General features: G+C 49.6%; 1 protein-coding gene across 1 annotated transcript in view; it reads left to right on the forward strand.

Moving 5' to 3' along the window:
* FAM174B (family with sequence similarity 174 member B) overlaps positions 1–9,686 on the forward strand; it is a 31,643-nt gene extending 21,957 nt beyond the window's left edge. Inside the window, exon 3 of the mRNA XM_068537541.1 lies at positions 7,860–9,686. Within this exon, the coding sequence (XP_068393642.1) occupies positions 7,860–7,863 (4 nt within the window). The 3' untranslated portion in view covers positions 7,864–9,686. The remainder of the gene's footprint in view (positions 1–7,859) is intronic.
* The last annotated feature ends 9,749 nt before the right edge of the window (positions 9,687–19,435 follow it).

Below are 19,435 nucleotides of genomic sequence, written 5' to 3' on the forward strand. Positions count from 1 at the left end.
GCAAATGATTACATGGAACTACCTGGTAGGTGTTAAGGTAGCAGGTAATACTTTTGCTGTTTGAGAGTCCGAGCTTGCTCCCTGGTCTGTTGCAATGCTCTGGAGCATTTTTGTTGGCCACTGTAATAATGGGCCCTCTATCTCTATGTGACACAGCGATAGCATGGGACCCTTTCACACGTGGTAATTTTTAATACAGGAATCACTTAAGGTCCCCCAGGCACCTCCATGCCTCTCCTCCACCCCGATTCTGGGCAGAAACTCAGGACTCAGCAAGTCCATTCATATTAGTCTTTCATCCCAGATCATCCACGGTAATGACCCCTGTATCCCACAGGATCAGTCTCCACTCCCGGGTTTCTGCTTCTGGGGCTGCTGGCTTCTCTCTGCTGTCACTTTGGGGACAGCTTCAAAGACAGGTTCCTCTGCAAGCCACTGCCACATGACTCATGACCTCAATCTGATCTCTTTTTTTAAAAAAATATCACTTTCTTACTTTCTGTTCATGGTGTCTAGAAATGCAGTTGATTTTTAAAAAATATTGATTTAAAAAAATCCAGTAACCTCATTAAACTCTTATGAATTCTAGTAGTGTAAATGTGGATCTTTTGAGTTTTCTATGTAGATATATCACTTGAGACTAATAAGACTGCCTCCCTTCCCCCCAGGTCCTTCAACATTTTATCTCTCTCTCTTTTTAAGCCTTTTTATACTCACTTTTGGCCTCTAAGTCATTGTTAAATAGAAGTGATGATAATAGGCATCCTGTCTTGTTTTTGATCTTAAAGGGTGTGCTTTCAATATTGACACTAAGAGCAGTGTTTGCTGTAGGGTTTTGTAGATTTTTTTTCCCCAGGAAGCTTCCCTCTATTCCTAGTTTGCTAATGTCAAATTTTATTAAATTCTTTTTCTAGCTCTGTTGAGAATATTATACTTTCTCCTTTAATCTGTTAAGGTGGTGAACTTATATTCACTGATTTTTTTTCTAATATTAAACCAACTTTGCATTCCTGAGATAAAGGAGCTTGGTCATGGTCATGTTACCTTTTTATTCACATTGCTACGTTCAGTTTGCTGATATTTTGCTTAGGACTTTCTTGTTTCTCTTAGTGACTGAGATTGGTTTGTCATTTTCCTGTTTTGTAATCTCCTTGTCAGGCTTTGGTAGAAGTTTTACTAGCTTTATAAAACAAGTTAGGTCTGTTCCTTATTTTCCTTTCCTCTGGAATAGTTAGTATCAGATTAGAATTATTTGTTTCCTAAATGTTTAGTAGAATATGCTAAAACTGGCTGGACCTTGATGCTTTCTTTGTTTGAAGATTGGAAAACACTATTGATGTCCAATTCTTTGAATAGTCATAGGACTATTTAGTCTTTATTTCTTCTTGGGTCAGTTTGGATGGGTTGTATGTTTCTGGGATTCTGTCCATGTCGTGTAAGTTTTCAAATGTATTGTCCTAAGGTTATTCACAACATTCTCTTTTTATCATCTTTTTATTCTTTGTCAAATGTGTAGTTGTGGTCCCCTTTTCATTCTTAATATTGATTCTGTTTGCCTTTTCTCCTATTTCTTGATCAGTCTTGCTGGACGTTTAATTTTATTCATCTATACAGAGAGCCAACTTTTGGTTTATTTGATCCTCGCTATTATATTAGCATTTTCAATTTTGGTTGATTTCTGCTCTTCTTCCTTAAGCTTTCTTTGAGTGCGTTCTTTTTTTCTAACTTCTTCCATTGCATATTTAGCGCCTTCATTTTCATCCTCCTTTTCTGGTGTAAGCATTTATTCTGTAATCTTATCTACTTCAGCTGCCTTCCACAGGCTTTCCTTATCACTGCCAGGCGCTATCCTGCTTCCCTGTTTGTTGTAAAGGACGGACTTCAAGTGGTTCATGTGAGAAGTTGGTGCTGTTTGTGAGGATGTGAGTGAACTTGGGGGTGAGTCACTGGACACAAAACCACTCTAGTCCTCGGGACCAAAGATGATTGACCATTTAAAAAGACCAGGTCATAGCTTTTATTACAAATGTAATATATGGTATAGAAATTACGGATAAGAAAAAGGGAAAATAAAATCACCTTTAATCTCACTACTTAACGATAACCACTAGAGTGTGTGTGAGTACGTACCCGTGGAATTTTCTTTTTTACAGAAATAGGACCATGTTACACGTGCTGCTTTGGAACATTTTCCCACCCGAACAGCATATCACAAACGACTTTTCAGGTCAATACATTTGAAAGAACAAGAATTTTAAGGCCAATTTTATGTTGGCTTTAGCGTTTTTGAGAACTGCTCTGTCTGCACATGATAATCTGTTCACAGGTCCTCGTCTTTCCTGTTTAGAGATGGCTCAAGTAAATTTTTTGGTTCCCCCTGGGAGACAGACTACATTTAAATCAGATGTGGCTGAATCATGGCCTTGGGTGGTTTTATGAGTGAGTGCAAAGAGGGAAGTCACGTTTTTGGCGCCCGGGCAGTAAGGCCGTAACCTGCCTTGTATTACACGTGCAGCTCTCTGATAACATCTCCTGCCTTAGAGCCCGTGAGCATCAGCCAGGCAGGAAGTAGGGTGGAGAGAAGGCAGGCAGGGCAAGGCTTCCGTGGGCAGCCCTCCTCCCAGGCTCCCACGCCACTGGGATGTCACAACGCATGAGGTAAGGCCTCCGATGTTTAGGGCCAGATGTGGGGAGGGAAAAGAGTCTGTGGAAGTGAGTTTCCAACTCTGTACTTAAAAAGGCTAATTGGAAGAGAGAAATGATGGCTAAATGGAGTACAGAGACCCCTGGGGTTTTGAAATGGTTCCGTATTTCAGAAGGCGTGTGCATCCTGGCTGCATGTGTTTTGAGCTTGGTTGGCCTAGCGTGCAGATGTGGCTGATGTCGTGGACCTCTGGGCCTCCCTGGTTTATCACCGGAGCCTTCTGTGGCACCCTCCAGGTGTCCCCTGAGGCGAGGCAGATGCCGCTCTTCCTGCTGTTTGTCTGGTAGGTGGCACCAGAAGCCGTGACAAGCGCAGCCCAAAGGTGTGCTGCTGGGAGAACACGCAGCTCCTGCCACTCCTGGTCTCCAGGCGCCGGGAGGGAGGGTGGGCTTGGTGCCCCTGCTTCTTAGGTTTGGAAAAGACGTGGCCCGTGGGGTGCAGATGTGTGCCCCAGAAATGCCTGACTCCCACCCTCTTGTGGATAGGGCTTCCGGAGGGAATATAATTAGAAACGGATGAGATGTCCCCCGCACCTCTGGGGGCTGTGCCTGGTATCTTGGCTTTAGAACAAAAGGCGTTTGGTGGCTGTTTGCAGCCAGCGGCCCCTGGAGGCTGTGGTGGGAGAGGGAGAAAACGGACTTGACTTGCTTATCCTAGACTGAGGCCCGAGGTCAGGGTCCCCATGGCCACCCTATGGCAGAGACAAAGCTAAGGCCCTGCTAAGCACACTCAGGGCAGTGACTTCTAGAATCCTTGAGCTCGGAGGGCCCTTAGGCCCGTCCCACGCTCCCTCATCACCTGAGGACGAGGAGTGAGGCTGCTAGGAGCGTCAGCGTGGGGACCGCTGCAGAGGCAACGGGTACCCTGAGCTTCTGGGGCCTGGAAGGAATCAGAGGGGACCTGGTGACCTGCAGTCTCCCCAGGGTGGCTGCAGCATCCTCCCTGGACCTGAAACGGCATCAGAGGCCATCCCCAAAGCAGTTTGAATAACTCTCTGCCAGCCCTCTTGCTTTGTAGAATGCCGAGCTTATGTGTTATATATAAATGGGCATCTCCTGAGGCATTTTTGTTTCTCTGAAAACCAATATTGGCATTCTGGGGGCAGTTCTCAGCTAAGGCATCGTGCACCTTAAAACTATTTGAGTTTTATATCTATGAGGAGGGAGACTATGCAAACAGGAATTTGTGTGGCGATGAAAATTTACTGCTAGGTGATTCTGTTTTTCATTGAAGTATAGTTGATTTACAATGTTGTGTTAGTTTCAGGTGTACAGCAAAGTGATTCAGTTACACACATATATATATATATCTGTTCTTTTTCAGATTCTTTTCCCTTATAGGTTATTACAAAATATTGAGTATAGTTCCCTGTGCTATACAGTAGGTCCTTGTTGGCTAACTATTTTATATTGATATATAGTAGTGTGTATATGTTAATCCCAAACTCCTAATTTATCCCTCCCCACCTTTTCCCCTCTGGTAACCATAAGTTTGTTTTCTATGTCTGTGGGTCTATTTCTGTTTTGTAAATAAATTCATTTGTATCATTTTTTAGATTCCACATACAAGTGATATCACACGGTATTTGTCTTTCTCTTTCCGACTTACTTCACTTAGTATGATAAGCTCTAGGTCCATCCATGTTTAAGTGAATCTGACTTAGTTTCCTGCCTACATGGACACACAGTTTATAGTGCTGTGTAAGGATCAGGCAAAGAAAAGGGGGAAAAAAAGGAAAACACACAAATAATCCTAACTAGCAGTGCTTTTGTAAAAGCTAGCCATGTTATTCAGTTGTTCTTTTTTTGTGTTCGATGTCCTGGGATGAAAGTGGGAAGACTGCCGAGGGCCCCCCGGCACCTGGTGGTGTGGTCCTCACGTCTGTCTGTCTCAGGAGAACTCACACACGTGGCCCGGCTTCCTCCCTCGGCTTCTCCATTCCGTGGCTTCTGTGCCATCTTCCTGAGGTGTCCCTGTCTGCTGCACCGAGGGGTCAGCTGCCAGTGTGCAGGACAGGTGCTCCCGTGTGGAAGTCTCTTTCTGCCGACAGACAAACTTCTTGTAAAACATGGGACAGGGACAGGTTGGGGCATGTCCCTCTCCTTCTCTGGGATGGTTGTAACCCAATGTCGCTGTACAGGACAGTTGCAAATCTGAAGGGAATAAGCATGGGTCATGGCACCTAAACGTGCCTTTACTTCACCTGGAGTTTCCAGGGAGTGTGGGAGCGGGGTCTGCATGGACCACCTTTCTGGTTAATCTTAGTGACAAAGCAGGGATGTCAATAGCAGTTTGGCTGTTCTGGAGGAGGGAAAGGGCCCAGAGAGCCCTCGCAGAAATCTCTGCTTGTCACCTTCTGCGTGCGCCCAGCTCACTGCGAGTGCAGGACGGGTAAGCCTGGCCCTGCCCTTGGGGAGCTTGTACTGAGGTGGGGAGTCCAGGAACACGGACTCTTATAAGAGGACCTGGTAAACGCCACAGGGAGGAAAGAACAGGGTGCTGTGGGCAGCCAGCAGGGGCACATCACCCTGGCACCTCTTCCCAGAGGAGATGAAGCTTACAGGGGGTTTGGAAGGAGCAGGGAGCGAGCCAGGAGCAGATCGACGGGCAGGGAGGTGTGAGGGCATTCGAGGAAGAAGTAATAGCATGTCGACAGGTGCCAGTTTGAGCGGGTGTAGGGCTAACCGGGTGAGCTGCAGCTATGAGCCTGTCCCCCCAGGACCCTCCCCAGGGGAGAGCCCCAAAGCTTCATGGCCTCAGGGGAACAGTGGGATGAAAAGAAGAGAGCCGGGACTTTACAACCTGCCTCCTCACCCCAGTCCCCCTGTCGGTTTTCCCCAGAGCTTCCCGAGTCACAGTCACACCAGAGAGTCTGAAGGGCAGCCAAGCACACTGCTCAGACTTGAGATCCAGAGCTGGTGACCTCCGAGGTGCTGGCACGCGCCCAGAGCAGCTGCTCCCCGTGGGGCGGGCGAGCGGGTCTGTTTTCTTTTTCCAGGAGCAGCCCTGGAGATTTAGTTCTGCTGAGGAGGGAGCCTGAGGAATGAGATGTGCTTGATGGCTCGTGGTGGGCTCCCCTCCTCCTGCTCCGTCTCTACCCACTGTGTGTGTGTGTGTGTGTGTGTGTGTGTGTGTGTGTGCGCGCGCGCGCGTTTATTCCTATAAGCACAAGGAGTCAACAGCTGCACACAGGGGGAATGGGGTGCAGGCAGGGAAGCTGGCAGAGCATCCCGGGGTGTGCCCTTGGGGCATCCGGAAGATGCAGTTCAACAAAATAACAATCTTGGGACACCTGCGAAGGTGAATTTTCAGCGCGTTGGCGGTATGTAAAGTTCACATCTCTGCGAATTCTGACGGTCTGCTTTTTCCAGATTCAGCAGGCTCACGGTAGTCTGCTTTTGTTCATATGCACACCTGCTCTGGGTAGCTCTTGGGAATCGGGTCCCTTTACTCTGGTCCGATTCTTGATTTTTGAAAGCTTTGCTGCTCCGTCTCCAGTCCCCTGGCCCCGACCCCTCATGCTCGACATTGAACTTGCAGCAGGATGCAGGGGAAGGCCTGACTGTGAGGTCAAGGCCGCTGGGAGTCTTAACATTTGAGGTCCTCAGGCTGCATCTGTAGAGTGGGGGTGTCTGGGCTCCGTGGATGTCAGTAAGCGGGGATGAGCCCCCCTCTTCCTAGCCCAGAGGAGGGGGCATGTGGGTGAGCCAAGAAAGCCAGCCTTCACAGCGTGGACATGGCCGTGGGGATTTATCTTTTTCTTCCTCTAATCTGTTGAACAGGGGACCCTAGTGGTCAATATGAGGATACCCATGTCTATTTTTTTTTAATTTGGAAATAATTTCAAACTTAAAAGTTGCAAAACAAAAACAGTAGAGACAACACCCGGATACCCTTTACCTAGATTTTCCTATTTTAAAATTTTGCCTCATTTGCCTTATGATGGCTCTGTGTGTGTGTTCAGATTTTTTTTTCTGAACCATTTTCTGAACGTAAGTTACGTCTATCATGTCCCTTTCCCCCCAGTACTTAAGTGTGTATTTCCTAAAAATAGGATGTCCATATCTTTCAGTAATTAGTTACCTGATATTTATATTTGGGATCATATAACGTTATGAAAAGCAGTTTATTATTTTATAAGTTCTATTAAGTCCCCACTGTTTTTCCATGTGATTATGTAATGCCCATGTTCAAACATTAATAGATGCTGGGGACCTCTCAGATTTTCCCTCCTTTTCTAAGTCCCTTTGGATGATGTCTTGAATAGATTTAGTTTTTCAACTTTCACTCATTGTACAAATATTTCTTACACCCCCTACAATTGTCTGACACTGTGCTTGGTGCTGGGGTTTAAATGTGAACAAGCTCCGACAAGGGTCTCACCTGCAGGGAGCTCCCAGTCTAAGCAAGAGACAGACACGAATCAGATAATTACATAAACCATAAACCAGGGGCCAGCAGGCTAAGGGCCCTGGGCCAGATCAGCCCACTGCCTATTTTTGTATGGCTCCTGAGCCAAGAATGATTTTTACACTTTTGATGGTTGAAAAAGAATCAAAAGAAGAATAATATTTCATGACATGTAAAAATTAAAGGCAATTCAAACCTCAGTTTCCACAAATAAAGTTTTATTGGAACACAGCCATGCCAAGCATTTCCAGCAGCAGGGTTGAGCAGTTGCCACAAAAACTAGAGGACCTGCAAAGTCAAAAATATTTAGTACTCTCTGGACTTCTACAGGGAAGGTTTGCCGAGCCCCGGTGTAAACACCCACCGAAGTGCTAGGAAGGAGGATCACAAGGGTAAGAGAGGTGGTGTACTAGGGGTCTGTGTGGGGACCTAGGAAAGGATCCTGAGCTGGGAGCTGAGGGAAGGGAAGGCGTTACCTGGAGGAGTGGGTGTGCGTTCCAGGCAGCACGTTCAAAGGTCCTGGGGTTGAGGAGGGTGGCGTTTTCAAGGACTGAAAAGGCAGCTTGTGTGGCAGGAATAGAGATGGGGGTGAGAGAGATGGAGGCGCTGCTGGAGGGGCACGGGGAGGGGTGTCAACTGCCCTGCTAGGACGACGGCGTGGCCTGGAGGATGGTCGTGGTTAGGGAGGGGTCACAATGGGTGTGCGGCTCTGCCAGAGGCCACTGACTTGTTCTTCTTCTTTTAGGTAAAACCTGTTCTCCAGCGTGTTGGCATCCTGTGGCTGGTCGGCTGAAGCTGGGGGGTGTGAAGGATCTGGAAGCTGTCCCGTCCGAGGTGTTGAAACCAAAACAAACATTATTTATGAAACTCTGGCACAGTTGTGTGTAGAATGTCGGCTCCAAATGTCACTGCAGGAGACACCACCCTCTGGACGCCCCTTTAAAATGTCACCCTTTATTCCCTCCTCAAGAAGGCTTTTGCCTTGCTAAGGGGCAAGGGGAAACATGCTGATTTAAAAAATAATTTTAAAGCAACTGCCGACAAAAGTAAAAGAGATCAGAAGTTATCAAGAACCTAAAAAAAGCCTAAAGGATATTCAGCGGCATATTTAGGGTTTCTGACCGTCTGCTCTCCTGGATCTACGAACTTTTAGATGTCTGACCCTTTGCGGTCTTTCTGGGCTTGGTCGAGTTCTGGCCTTTCGTTGGTGGTGGCCGCGTGAAAGTTCAGAGTGCAAGGGCTCGGAGCTGCTCAGCTCGTAGCAGATGTAAACACGTCCTGTGGCTCCTTTTCTTTTCCTTTTTCGAAAGGGTTCAGCAGAATTAGGCATGGCTAGCTCACAAAGAATTCTCAATATCAGGGAGAAACCTAGACCTGTGTGTGTGCATGTGTGTGTGTGTGTGCATGTGTGTGTGTGTACGTACATGTGAGATAATTTCTCCATCTCTAAAAAGAAAAGAAAGTGTTTGGCAGCCTTTGCTTAGTAACATCCATTGTGTGTTTCTCTGCCCTGTCACCGTTCTACATTGTTGGTCTTAGAAATGGAATTTAAAAAAAATCACTGTGATAATTTAACTGAATGGTGATTTGGTTGGCTGAAAAAAGCCCACTGCCAGAGACTACGTTTGCAGTTGGTCCAGGCCAGACTGGCCTAGGAACCCACCTGGACCCAGGAGGTTACTGCAGGAAGGCCCCTCCCGCAGGTGGGTTTGGGTGGTGGCTTCTCTTGCAGCTCGAGTGCCCGACACTTGCTGGAAGCAGGGCCTCCGGGCTGACTTCTCAGGATGATAGAGGCCTCCCATTTCACTGTTTCCCCCGGGTTATTTGCTGCAACGGATATCCTTCTGCTAAAGTCTCCTAGCAGCGCCTTTGGGGGCCGGCTACTCTGTTCTCTCTGGAAAGGTGTTTTGTAATTTTTTTTATCATCTCCTCTTTTCTGGCATTCTGCAGGGTTTGCAAATTTGCCTGTTTATTGTCTGCTTCACTGCTTGGGATGAAAACTCTGGCCTTTCCCTACTCGCCCCTATTTTCAGATTTTGTGGTTTCCTGAGAAGGGGCTGCCCTGCTTTGGGGTCCCCTACTTCCCAAAGCCCGCTGGGCATGGGTGCTCTGCAGCCCTGGCCCATCAGGGTGGCACTTCGGCCTCTGCAGAAGAGAGGGGCGGCCACTCTGAGGACAGTGGCCCTGTTGCTCCTCGGCTCCCTCCCGTGATTTTGCTTCTTTTGTTGACTTTCCTTCTCCCTTTCTCCGCCCTGTTTGCCAGAGGGGTGGGCCTGCTTTATCTCTACCCTCCACCGTGTCCTCATGGGCCTGGGTGGTGACTAAACAGGATGGGCCACCTAGCAGCTGTGCGCTGTCCGGACCTTTGAACTGGAACCGTGGCTCACACTTGCCTTTCCGACAACCGCGTCTGAACCATCTGCGGAGAAGCTGGATTCTTCTGCCTGACGCATGAACGCCGGCCTCTGTCTGCCAGGTGCTCGTCACAGGGCCTGGCAGAGGCGGCCACCAAGAATGACCTTCCAGATGCCACAGCTTTGGCACTAGAGGCTCTTAAATAAAAAACCCTTCTGGCGTGAGCTGTGTATGCATCAGTTTGGAGGTTTTCTGAGATGGAGGCCAGCAAGGTGCCTTCTTTTGATCAGGGATGTGGGCCCGAGGCTCAGAGGAGGGCAGAGCGGGGGGCCCGGGGGAGGTACTGGGCCTGGGGCCGGCCCGGGTCCGAAGCCCTCGGCGCCTCAGTGCTGGGGCTCGGATCGAGCTCAGGGGCCAGGTCCCACCCAGGCCCCTCTGCCTCTAAGTCCTGCCAGAGTGACAAAGTTCTGTGGGATTCCAGAGGTGCAGAGAGAGCTGGTGGTGGTAGGGGGGCTAGAGGTCCCCTGTTGTGTGTGGTGACCGGTGCTGGGGAGAGTGGGGTCCCAGGCAGAGGGGAGAAAGGAGGGTGGGATGCGGAGACGAGGCTGCAGGGGGCCTTCCTCTACCTGCATAATCCAGCTCCTCCTCTGCGAAGACAAGTTCCGTTTCTTAAAAGCAGAGTGAGTTGGGTCTCGGGGAAGCAAAGTTGGGCTGGAAGGAATATCGGACCTGGGTGGGATGACTTCCTTTCTCTAATGCCTCCTTCTTTTTGTTCTTTTCATGGGCACTTCAGAGGGGCCAACTTTGGGGTCCAAAGGGACAGCACTGTCCAAATGGATCCCACACCCCCCAGTGTTACTGCCTTCCTCCCTCGGTGAAAGACTAGATGTTCCTTAGCTGGGGGCACCCCGATTCCAAAGACCCGGTTCCCGTTCTTTTGCGAGTATTTGGGGACTTGTCAGATCACGTGTCCAGTATCGGCTCTGGAAGGTGTGACCATTATAGAGACATGATCTAGTCGGTGTCTTCTGGATTCACTTAAAAATAGGACTGGAAGTTATGAGAAAACATTTCAGACTGATTTAAGTAGCAGAATTTTGATTAAAAATGGATTTATTATAAAAGCGATGTTTTCATGGGTGACATTTTGGAAGACAGATAGTTAATTATAAAGAAGATAAAACAAGTTATCCAGATAATAATACCCTTAACAGCATTTTGATGTTCCCCCCCTTCCTTCCTTCCTCCCTTCCTTCCATCATTTATCTGCATTTATCATTTGCAAACATTTATTGAACGCCCACTTACGCTGGACTCTGTGTTAATTGGAAGGCTCGAGAAGCTGAGTCTCGGGGGAAGGCCAGACACGTGACCTAGAGGGATGACAGAGCATAAAGGCTGTGACAGGGATGCGAGGGCCTCAGAAGCCTTGACAAGGGAGGGGCCAGCTCTGCTTTACACTACGAGTGGCCTCTGGACTTCTGTGTGAGTGCCTTTTCATGTTTTTCTCTACACATTTGGGTCATACAACCTGATTTTTTCACTTACCATTATGAGCATTGCCTGGTGTCCACAAATATTTAAAACGGTTTTAAAAAGAGCCTTAGCATTGTATTTTGTAGAATTGCACCACTGAGGGACCCCATCTCTGATCTCTACTGGCAAAAGCAAAGAGCAAGAGAGGCCCCATGCCAAGTACAAGGAGTGAGGTCCCTGGGGTCTGAACTGGACCCCAAGGAGAGCTCAGACGACGGCTAGTTTCCTTTCCTCCTTCTCTTTCCTCCTCTTTAGACCCCTTTTGATATTTCAGCCTGAAGCCTGGGGAAGGATGAAGTCTGCCTGAGTGCAGAGCTCGGGTCACCATGTTCCAGCATCATCTCTGCTCGCGGCCAGGCCCGGCTGTCACCACCCAGCTGTGTGCAGTTCTGACCCTCGGCTGTCCCCACCCTGGCTGAGCAGCTCAGTGACCGTCCTTGTGTCACTGAGTGGAACCCACAAAGGGCAGCTTCTGCCCGTGTGGAGCCTGTCCAGGGAGGGCAGAGTACGCTGGGGCTCCTGACCCGCGGCAGACCCATCAGAGCCCCACTAGCCTTCCCAGAACCGCTGTGGGCGTCACCTCAGCATGAGCCCCCAGTGGTCCTGATGTGCAGAGACGGTTCAGAAGCACTGGTCTCCCGAGTCCTGTCCTTGAAGCGGCCGTCGTGTGAGGTTTGGATTCAATTTTAGTTGTTCTCAGGTGTCTTTCCGATTGTCCCCACACCACTGACTTGGGATGCTGCCTTGGTCAGGCACTAAGTTCTATATCAGACTTTTATGTTCAAAGCTTTTGCATCTTACCTCTGTGGTATTAATGATCATCCTTGGGATGAGGTCCTAGGGCCTGGAAAGAGCCAACCCAAAGCCCGCACCCCAGCAGGGAGCACTGCCAAGCAGGAGGACGCTGGGATGTGTAGGGTGGGTGTGCAGGCTGGAAGGGCACTGGGGGGTCATGGAGTCCAGCATCGTCATTCTACGCTTGAGTAAACTCGGGCTCCCAGAGTTTATGGGAATTCCAACTGTTTCCTCCACAGGAGGGTAAATTCCCTCTGAGCCTGGAGCGTCTGTACCCAGAACCCTAAGCAAGACAGGCAGAGGCCGCTGTCTTCCTCTTTCTCCCGTTTTTCCTCCTACACCTGTACCTCATGGCTTTCCCGCCCCACCTGGCGGGGGGTTGGTGGGATGCTGAGGGGTGTGTCGGGGGCACCCCTCCCCCACGCCCAGACTGGAGAGGGTGTGGTGACTGCCTGCGGGGCAGAGAGTGGATTTGGACCCACCTATAAAAAAACCTCAGATTCACAGTGCCGTGCCACCGAGGGAGACCGCCGTCAGGTGTTTCCCAAAAGCAGTAAGCTCGGTGACTATGGAGTCTGAAAGCCTTGAATTTCACCAAGGGGGACGAGAGTGGCAACCCCAGAATGTTGGCCATAACCAACTGGGGCTGCTCCTGCTGGGGCTTCAGTTGCATGTTTCCTGGTCCGGAGGGCCCTGCCAGGGCACGCCCAACTGAGGGCAGGAGGAGGGGCACGGGTCCCAGTGGGCCCCACTGTGAGGTCCACGGAGGCCAAGGCAATGTGAAGATGCACGAGAGCTCACCACGGGAGCCCAGAAAGAGTCAGCAGGCCTGTGGCCTGAGACTCTACATTTCCAACAAGCTCCCAGGAGAGGCCGCAACTTGAAGAGCAAGATCGTAGGTTGCCTTTTTCCTGCACCCTGCTTCGCCACCACTCATGGCTTTCTGAATTCTGGCCCTGGAGGTTTAGGCCACAGGCCCAGCATCGTCCCGGACCTGCCCCCTCTCCTGCAACAGCCCTAGTTACTGTTATGCCTCCTGGATGTCCTGGCCCGAGGGTCACCCGTGCCAACTCGTCCCAGATACTGGAGGCCAGAAAGCAAGGATGAGGATGTCACGCACGTCCTGGAGGAGAGCAGGGACGTGGTGGGGTGACAGTTTCCTCCCCATGACCAAGAGAACCACCCTGTTTGGAGGATCAGGGTTTCCGAGACCTTGGGTACCTGGGAAGACGGCCCTGATGTCTGAGGAAGGGTCAGCTAGTCTGAGAGGAGGGTTGGTTGTCAACCCACATGCATATTTGGCTCTTCCTGGTGAGCAGGAAGAAAACTTCAAAAAGTACTACAGAGTTTTCTTTCCTTCTCAGCAACCTACAGGTGAAAAAGCTCCAACTCAGGAAGAGAGGGTCTCGCCCATGAGGAGACCAGATGCCCCTGAAGGGCCCACCTGGTACCACAGGCCAGATTGTCCAAGGGGAAATCTTGCAGTGGCATCCATCCCAGCTGGCGCCCTAGTGCTCTCCAGGTGTGACAGGGGCAGATCCCAGGCAAAGTGAGCCACAGGTGGGATCGCCAGTAATCGGTGCAGCATGGAAAGGCCAGAGCTTGGGGCAGTGATGGTGGGTGAGAGTTAAAAGAAGGTGTTGCAAGACTCTAGGATCTGTGGTGTAAGAGTTTGGTTTGGGGCGAGAGAAAGACAGGATATGGTGTAATGATAGCGTTTTAGGCCAAATTTGATCACTATCTATACAGGGGAATGGTGACCACGGAGAGGATGAATACAGCAAAGTATTTGGAAACTAGCCAAGCAGTGATGCAAATTAGCTGAAGGAAGAAACAGACACAGAGGAGAGAAAGTGTTCCAGAACCTTCAATGACAACATAGAAAATGCTGCAAGTTCAAACTTTGCAAGTAGAGGTGAAGAATCATGAAACGAGTGCAGGAGGATGGTAGACAGGTGGGCAGGGTATTTTAAGTGCCACAAAGAAATTCAGACGTTTGCCTGTGGGATACGTCAAATATGTCAAAAGTATGTGGGGTCTAAAATGCTGTAAGAGAAAAAAATAGACGGGAGGCTGTGTAGGTTCTCAGTGGGGTTGGGAGGACAGCAGGGTGGTGGTCCCTGGAGAAGTGGGCAAGGAGGACCCACGGCAGGTGGGAGCTGCCTAGCTCAGGATCCTTGTGAGTGCCCTGAACCGGGGGGTGGAGGTGTGAATGGTGCCGAGTGGGCACTTTGGGGTGACACAAATCTCCATCCAATGAGACATGGCTGTCTTTGAGAAGGGCAAGATGGCATGCACGCCGCCTCTGTGCACTTGACAAGACAGAGGGGGAGGGTGACAGCAAGTTCGCACACGAGGAAAGCAGCGTGAGCGTCCAGAAGTTCCCCCATCTCTCTTCCCGCAAATGAGCTCACCTGGCACATTTCTCAGCTGGTGTGCCCCAAGGCCCACCTGTTTCTCTCCGGGGTCCCCTGGGCTTCCCCTACCTCCTCCCAGCCCCTGACGTCATCCGCATCATCTTTGATGCGGGAGACATCCACGCCATCTTTGATTCAATGTCTGTCCTCCCCAGCCCCGGCCGCCCCGACCCAGATGCTCACTGGTCCTGGTCACTTCTCCAGCCTTCGTTAAGTCTCGGGACCTCCTTCCTATCCACAGCCCTGCTCCTGTCCCGCTCCTGCCTTCCGGAGCCTAAACTCCTGCAGAGTTTCCTAACGAGTCTCTTGGCCCCTAGGCGCCGCCCGCCTGCTCTGCCCACCTTCAGGGGCTGAGGGGGCGGGGCTTGACCCTGGTGCTGCTTTGGTCAATAAACCTTCAGTGGCTCCCCGTTGCCAACAGATTAAAAGTCCAAACTCTTTAACTTAGCTTGGGAGGCTCTCCGCAGCCTCCTTCTCCTTTAGTTGCCCCCCCCGCCCCCGCACCAGCCCTTTTGTTTGTGTCCAGTCAACCTCCTCAATTGCTCCTGGACATGCCCCATGCCCTACCTTTCCAGTCCAGATCCAGTTCAAGCTCCACTTTTACGTGGTGACGCCAGCCACCAGGAGGGCCGTGGTGACGCTCTGAGAGGTGTCTATTCTCTGAGGTGGCCAGGCCCCGTTGGGATTTAAGATCTAGGGAGCTCAGAGGCAAACCCCCTTTGCGTGCTTTCTTTGGAGACCTGAGGGCTTGTGACCACGGGGTCACCTTGGCCTCCTGGTTTCTGCCTCTGTACATCTGCTCTGTTTACTGGGTCACCCTGGGTGTAAGATGACATCAAAACTCAATCACATAAAATGTTTGGGGGCAGTGTTTTGATTTTCTGGAGGAACAGGGGGTGTTCTGGGGTGGGGGGGCTACTGTGTGAACCGCAGGCATACGTGCACCCACTTTTAGAAAGGGGCTTTGCATGTTCCTGCTTTTAAACATGCTTTCCATCCTCTTGCCACTGGAATGTCCCCTTGTTCCCAACGTCCAGCCTCGTACTCTTGCCAACACTGCTCTTTTCGCCCACCTTCTCTTGCCTCTGTGTACTCCTCCCATCCCTTCCCCCCCAACCAAAAAAATTCCAAATCCCCCCGCTTGTTGCTTGCAGTTAGTTCCCCCTCTTCTCTGAGCCTTGGGATGGTCCATTTCAGGCTCTCGGGACGTCACCTCCTGCCCTAAGCCCCGATCACACTCTCCCCCACTGCCCTGCCCCAGGCAAACAATACTCTTTCTCTCAGAAGGTGCCATTATTCAGACGTACCCCAGGTACTTGTTGACATAACTGCAAGGTCACCAGAGCACTCACTGGTCCAGCCTTCCCCATGATGCTCCAGCGTCCAGGAGGCCATGGACTGTTAATTCTTTTTTGTTGTTGTTGTTGTGCCAAGTCTGGGCACTTGGGTGGAGCGACAGTGATCACTTTTGATAGTGACAATAACGGTAGTAGGAGGACCCGGCAGTGAGTGACTTTGGAAGTGTTTTTAGAGTGACAAATAGAGTCAACCAGCACTTTACTATAAGAGTACTCTGAAAGCCCCCGTTGATCCTGAAAAGTCTCGTACGAAAGGAGGAGACAAAAAAGAGAATGAAGTGAGATAAGGGGAGGGGCTCCCAGTATTTGTAAAGGAAGGGGGAGTCCATCACTGCAGCAAAAGCAGGGGTGAATCCCCAAAGCTGACTGTCCTGAGTCTCTGGGCTTCATAGGAAACGCTGTGATTTCATTCATTCACCCTACTCTGTGCCAGGTACTGTTCTAGGAACTGGGAACACCCTAGAGGACAAAACAGACTTAGCTTTGGTTTCCGTGGAATTTATACTAAGCAAAAGACAGACATGAAGCAAATAAAAATCCTGCCATCCTGCTGAGAGCTGCCATCCTGCTGAGAGTCTAAGGGATGATGGAGCACAGGCGGTGGTCAGCCCTGAATTGAATTTGAAGGGACAGGGCTGGACGAGGGAGGACCCTGAGTGAGGCTCAGGAGAAATGGCTACCAGGTGGGGTGTGTCCTGAGACCACCACAGGAGGTCTTTCCTGTCGAAGAGACTGGAGCTGGTTTCCCAGCGTCAGACACCCTCTCCAGGGCAGGGCTACCTGATTCCTAAGAGAGCCTCAAGACTCCTTGCAAAGAAAAATGTGGGAGAAGAGGGTGATGGGTTTTCATTGTTCTAGTTTGGATTCTTAAATTTCACTTGGCAAGAAGAGGCCTCTAGCAACAATACAGTTGATTTCATAGAGAACCTGCATCTGGATCCAGTTTCACCCCAGAAAAGGGAACAGTGAAGGCTCCTTGCAGCCTGGGGAGGGGTCAGACATTTCAGCATCCCTGCGAGGTGACTCCCATGAGTCTTTTTAGGGAGGGGGACCCGCCAGGAGTTCCTGGTGAGAAAGGAGTTATAGGATGGCTCTTTCTTTGTAGGAAAAGTTAGAAGCCTAAGATGATGTTATCTTTTTCCAGACATGACTTCTCTCTGCTTCTGACACATGACTGTTGGCAGTACCAGACAGGACTACCATCATTCAGGTTCACAGCTTGAGGTCCCCTGAATCAACTCGATGACAGGAAGCTGAGCTGCAAGTCCCTGGAGGACTGGCTCATTCTGGTTCACCTTTACTCTGAGAGCATAGCCCTTCAGGGTTAGGGTAAAGGAGGTAGGGGAGGGCTCGGTAGGGTCCCCAACTTTGGTGGGTACTGTGCCGTGGCTTTTGTATACAAACCCATTGGAAGCACAGATCGGTTTCTAAGCAGATTTAGCTGAATCCTCAAGGCAAAAGAAGCTTCGAGAGCTGGGTTTACTCTTCTGGGTTCTCTTCTCTATAACTCTGCCCAGTAATTCCCCACTATCTTGTTATCTCTTTGATGCCTTTAAGAAGATTGTTCATTTTATAATATTCTACCTTTTTTAAAACAACAACAACAACAACAACTGTCTTCAGGGAATGGTTTCAATGGCCTAGTGGGCCATTTCCACCAAGGGAAGTCTTAGTTACTTCTCTTGGTACCTCCTTGACATGGGACTTCTTACCAGCTTCAGAGATGCCCACCGTGGGAAAACAGTATCCAGCAGAGCTGGTGTAGGGGAAGGGCAGAGGGAGGCAAGCTGGGCCCTGGGGCAGGGGTGGAGGCTGGCTCATCTGGGCCTTTGGGGCAAGAAGAACTCAGAGGGACAGCCTCAAGTCAGAGCCCTTCCCAGGAGGGTTTGAAGGGTCCAGCAGCTGGGCCACCCAAGGAAGCCTCTAGACCTGGCATCTTCATTCACCAGCTGTTGAGTCCATGTTTCCCTCAGGAACTTTGGGGATAGGAACAGCACAGAAGGAAAGAAGAGGAGTCAGGAATGCTGGAGGCGCCTGCAGACCTCAGAGGGTCAGAGAGGAGGGATCAAATTGCCTGCAGATATAAAGAGCTCACATATTTTTAGGGGACTCCTGCCTAAGCATTTATGTAGGGTATTCTGGGTTTTATTTCCCCCTGAACTTAGGCAATGTTATAAAAAGAGAGGCCCAAGTGGAAATCAAATTACATTTACATTTCTTCAACTTCACTCCAATTATTTTCCCATATACTTATATATGTATTCTTTCTTTCTTTCTATCATCTATCTATCTATCTATCTATCTATCTATCTATCTATCTATCATCTATCATCTATCATCTATCATCTATCATCTATCTATCTATCTATCTATCATCTATCAATCAATCAATCAATCAATCTATCTATCTATCTATCTAATCTATCTATCTATCTATGTTTTCGTGGTCAGCTTGTGCCTTCTGACCTATGGCCTGCTTCTGCCATGTCTCATGGACAACTGTGCCAATGATCCCTTCTTTGGCAGAGGATACATTGTATTTAGGTCTTTCTTGTTATCAATATCAAATAAGGAGGAAGAGAGAGGCAATGAGGATGCTGAGTCCACAGGGTCTAGATGGTGGCCGGGAGCTCGGGAGACTGGAGGTGAGCCCGGGAGACTCTGGGACAAAAGCCGAAGACAGGAATTTTTTCTCTTTTGAGTCAAATGCTGCACACTCTGTAATGTAAGTCTTCTCCACAAAAACCCACACTTCCTGCAAATTTACAAATTCCTTTGTAGGCTTGGTTTGGTTGAATTTGAGGTTCCTGCCATCTCTTAGTCCTACAGCGTAGCTGAGGGCACGGATGGGTCTCCTGAGGAACGTGCTGTCATTTATCTGAAACTTCTCCTATCCTGGGACCTTTATGTGGCTTCCAATGTTATAACTAATGCTTTGAAAAACCTTTTATGAGCATCTTATGATTGCCTTCGCTTATCATTTCTCAGGATAGATTCCTGAAAATGGGATCTCAGGGCAAAAGTTTTTGGTATATTATATACCATTGCTTTTGTTTTTTCTACAGAGTTTGTACCAGCTTGCAAACCAAGAAGCTGCAGATAACATGAGTCTCACCCAGGTGCCCCTGTTAATGTGCCTTGTCCTGATTCCATACTTCCTACATTGTCAACTCCATGTGTGTCCTGGAGACAGCCCAGGAGGAGAGAGGAGCCGGGGTTGTTGGGGGGGGGGTTTGCAGACCTCAGAAGATCAGAGAGGAGGGTGAAGATACCAGGGAGGTATGCCTACAGCCCATGCTGATGGTCCCTGGAATGGAGTCTTTCTCTTTTTCTTAATGATTACCTTGGCCTTGGAGTTGATCAGTTTTGGATACCAAGGAAAACCAGGCTTCTGAGCTTGCAAAGCCAGGGTGGAGGTCCTCCTGCCCCCCCTGGTTCTCCCATGGCCTCTAGGGAGAAGGATGCCCTTTGGTAGTGAGCCAGCTATCAGTAACCGGTAACCAGTAACCACGCCTTCGGCAGCTCGGCTGGCAGGGACCCTCCTCAACTTCGTAACTGCACAGGACTTGATTCATTCATTCATTCATTCATTCATTTCACAAATATTTACTGAGCACCTCCTGTGTGTGTCAAGCCCTATTTTGAGCTCAGGGGACACTCCAGCCTACAAAGCAGATCAAAAAAGCCCTGCCCGTGTAGATTTCATATTCTTAGGAACGTTTTCCTGCATGAGGATAACGTTAGGAATCTTTCACTCTTTTAAGCCCTCGGAGTAGGATTTCCCTCTCCCTGTGCTACACAACTCCCCCCTCCGCCCCGCAGGTTGACTTGTTCCTGAACAAGGACGGCTCCCTCCAGAA

Source organism: Eschrichtius robustus, chromosome 1, assembly GCF_028021215.1.
Source record: "Eschrichtius robustus isolate mEscRob2 chromosome 1, mEscRob2.pri, whole genome shotgun sequence".
Taxonomy (NCBI): domain Eukaryota; kingdom Metazoa; phylum Chordata; class Mammalia; order Artiodactyla; family Eschrichtiidae; genus Eschrichtius; species Eschrichtius robustus.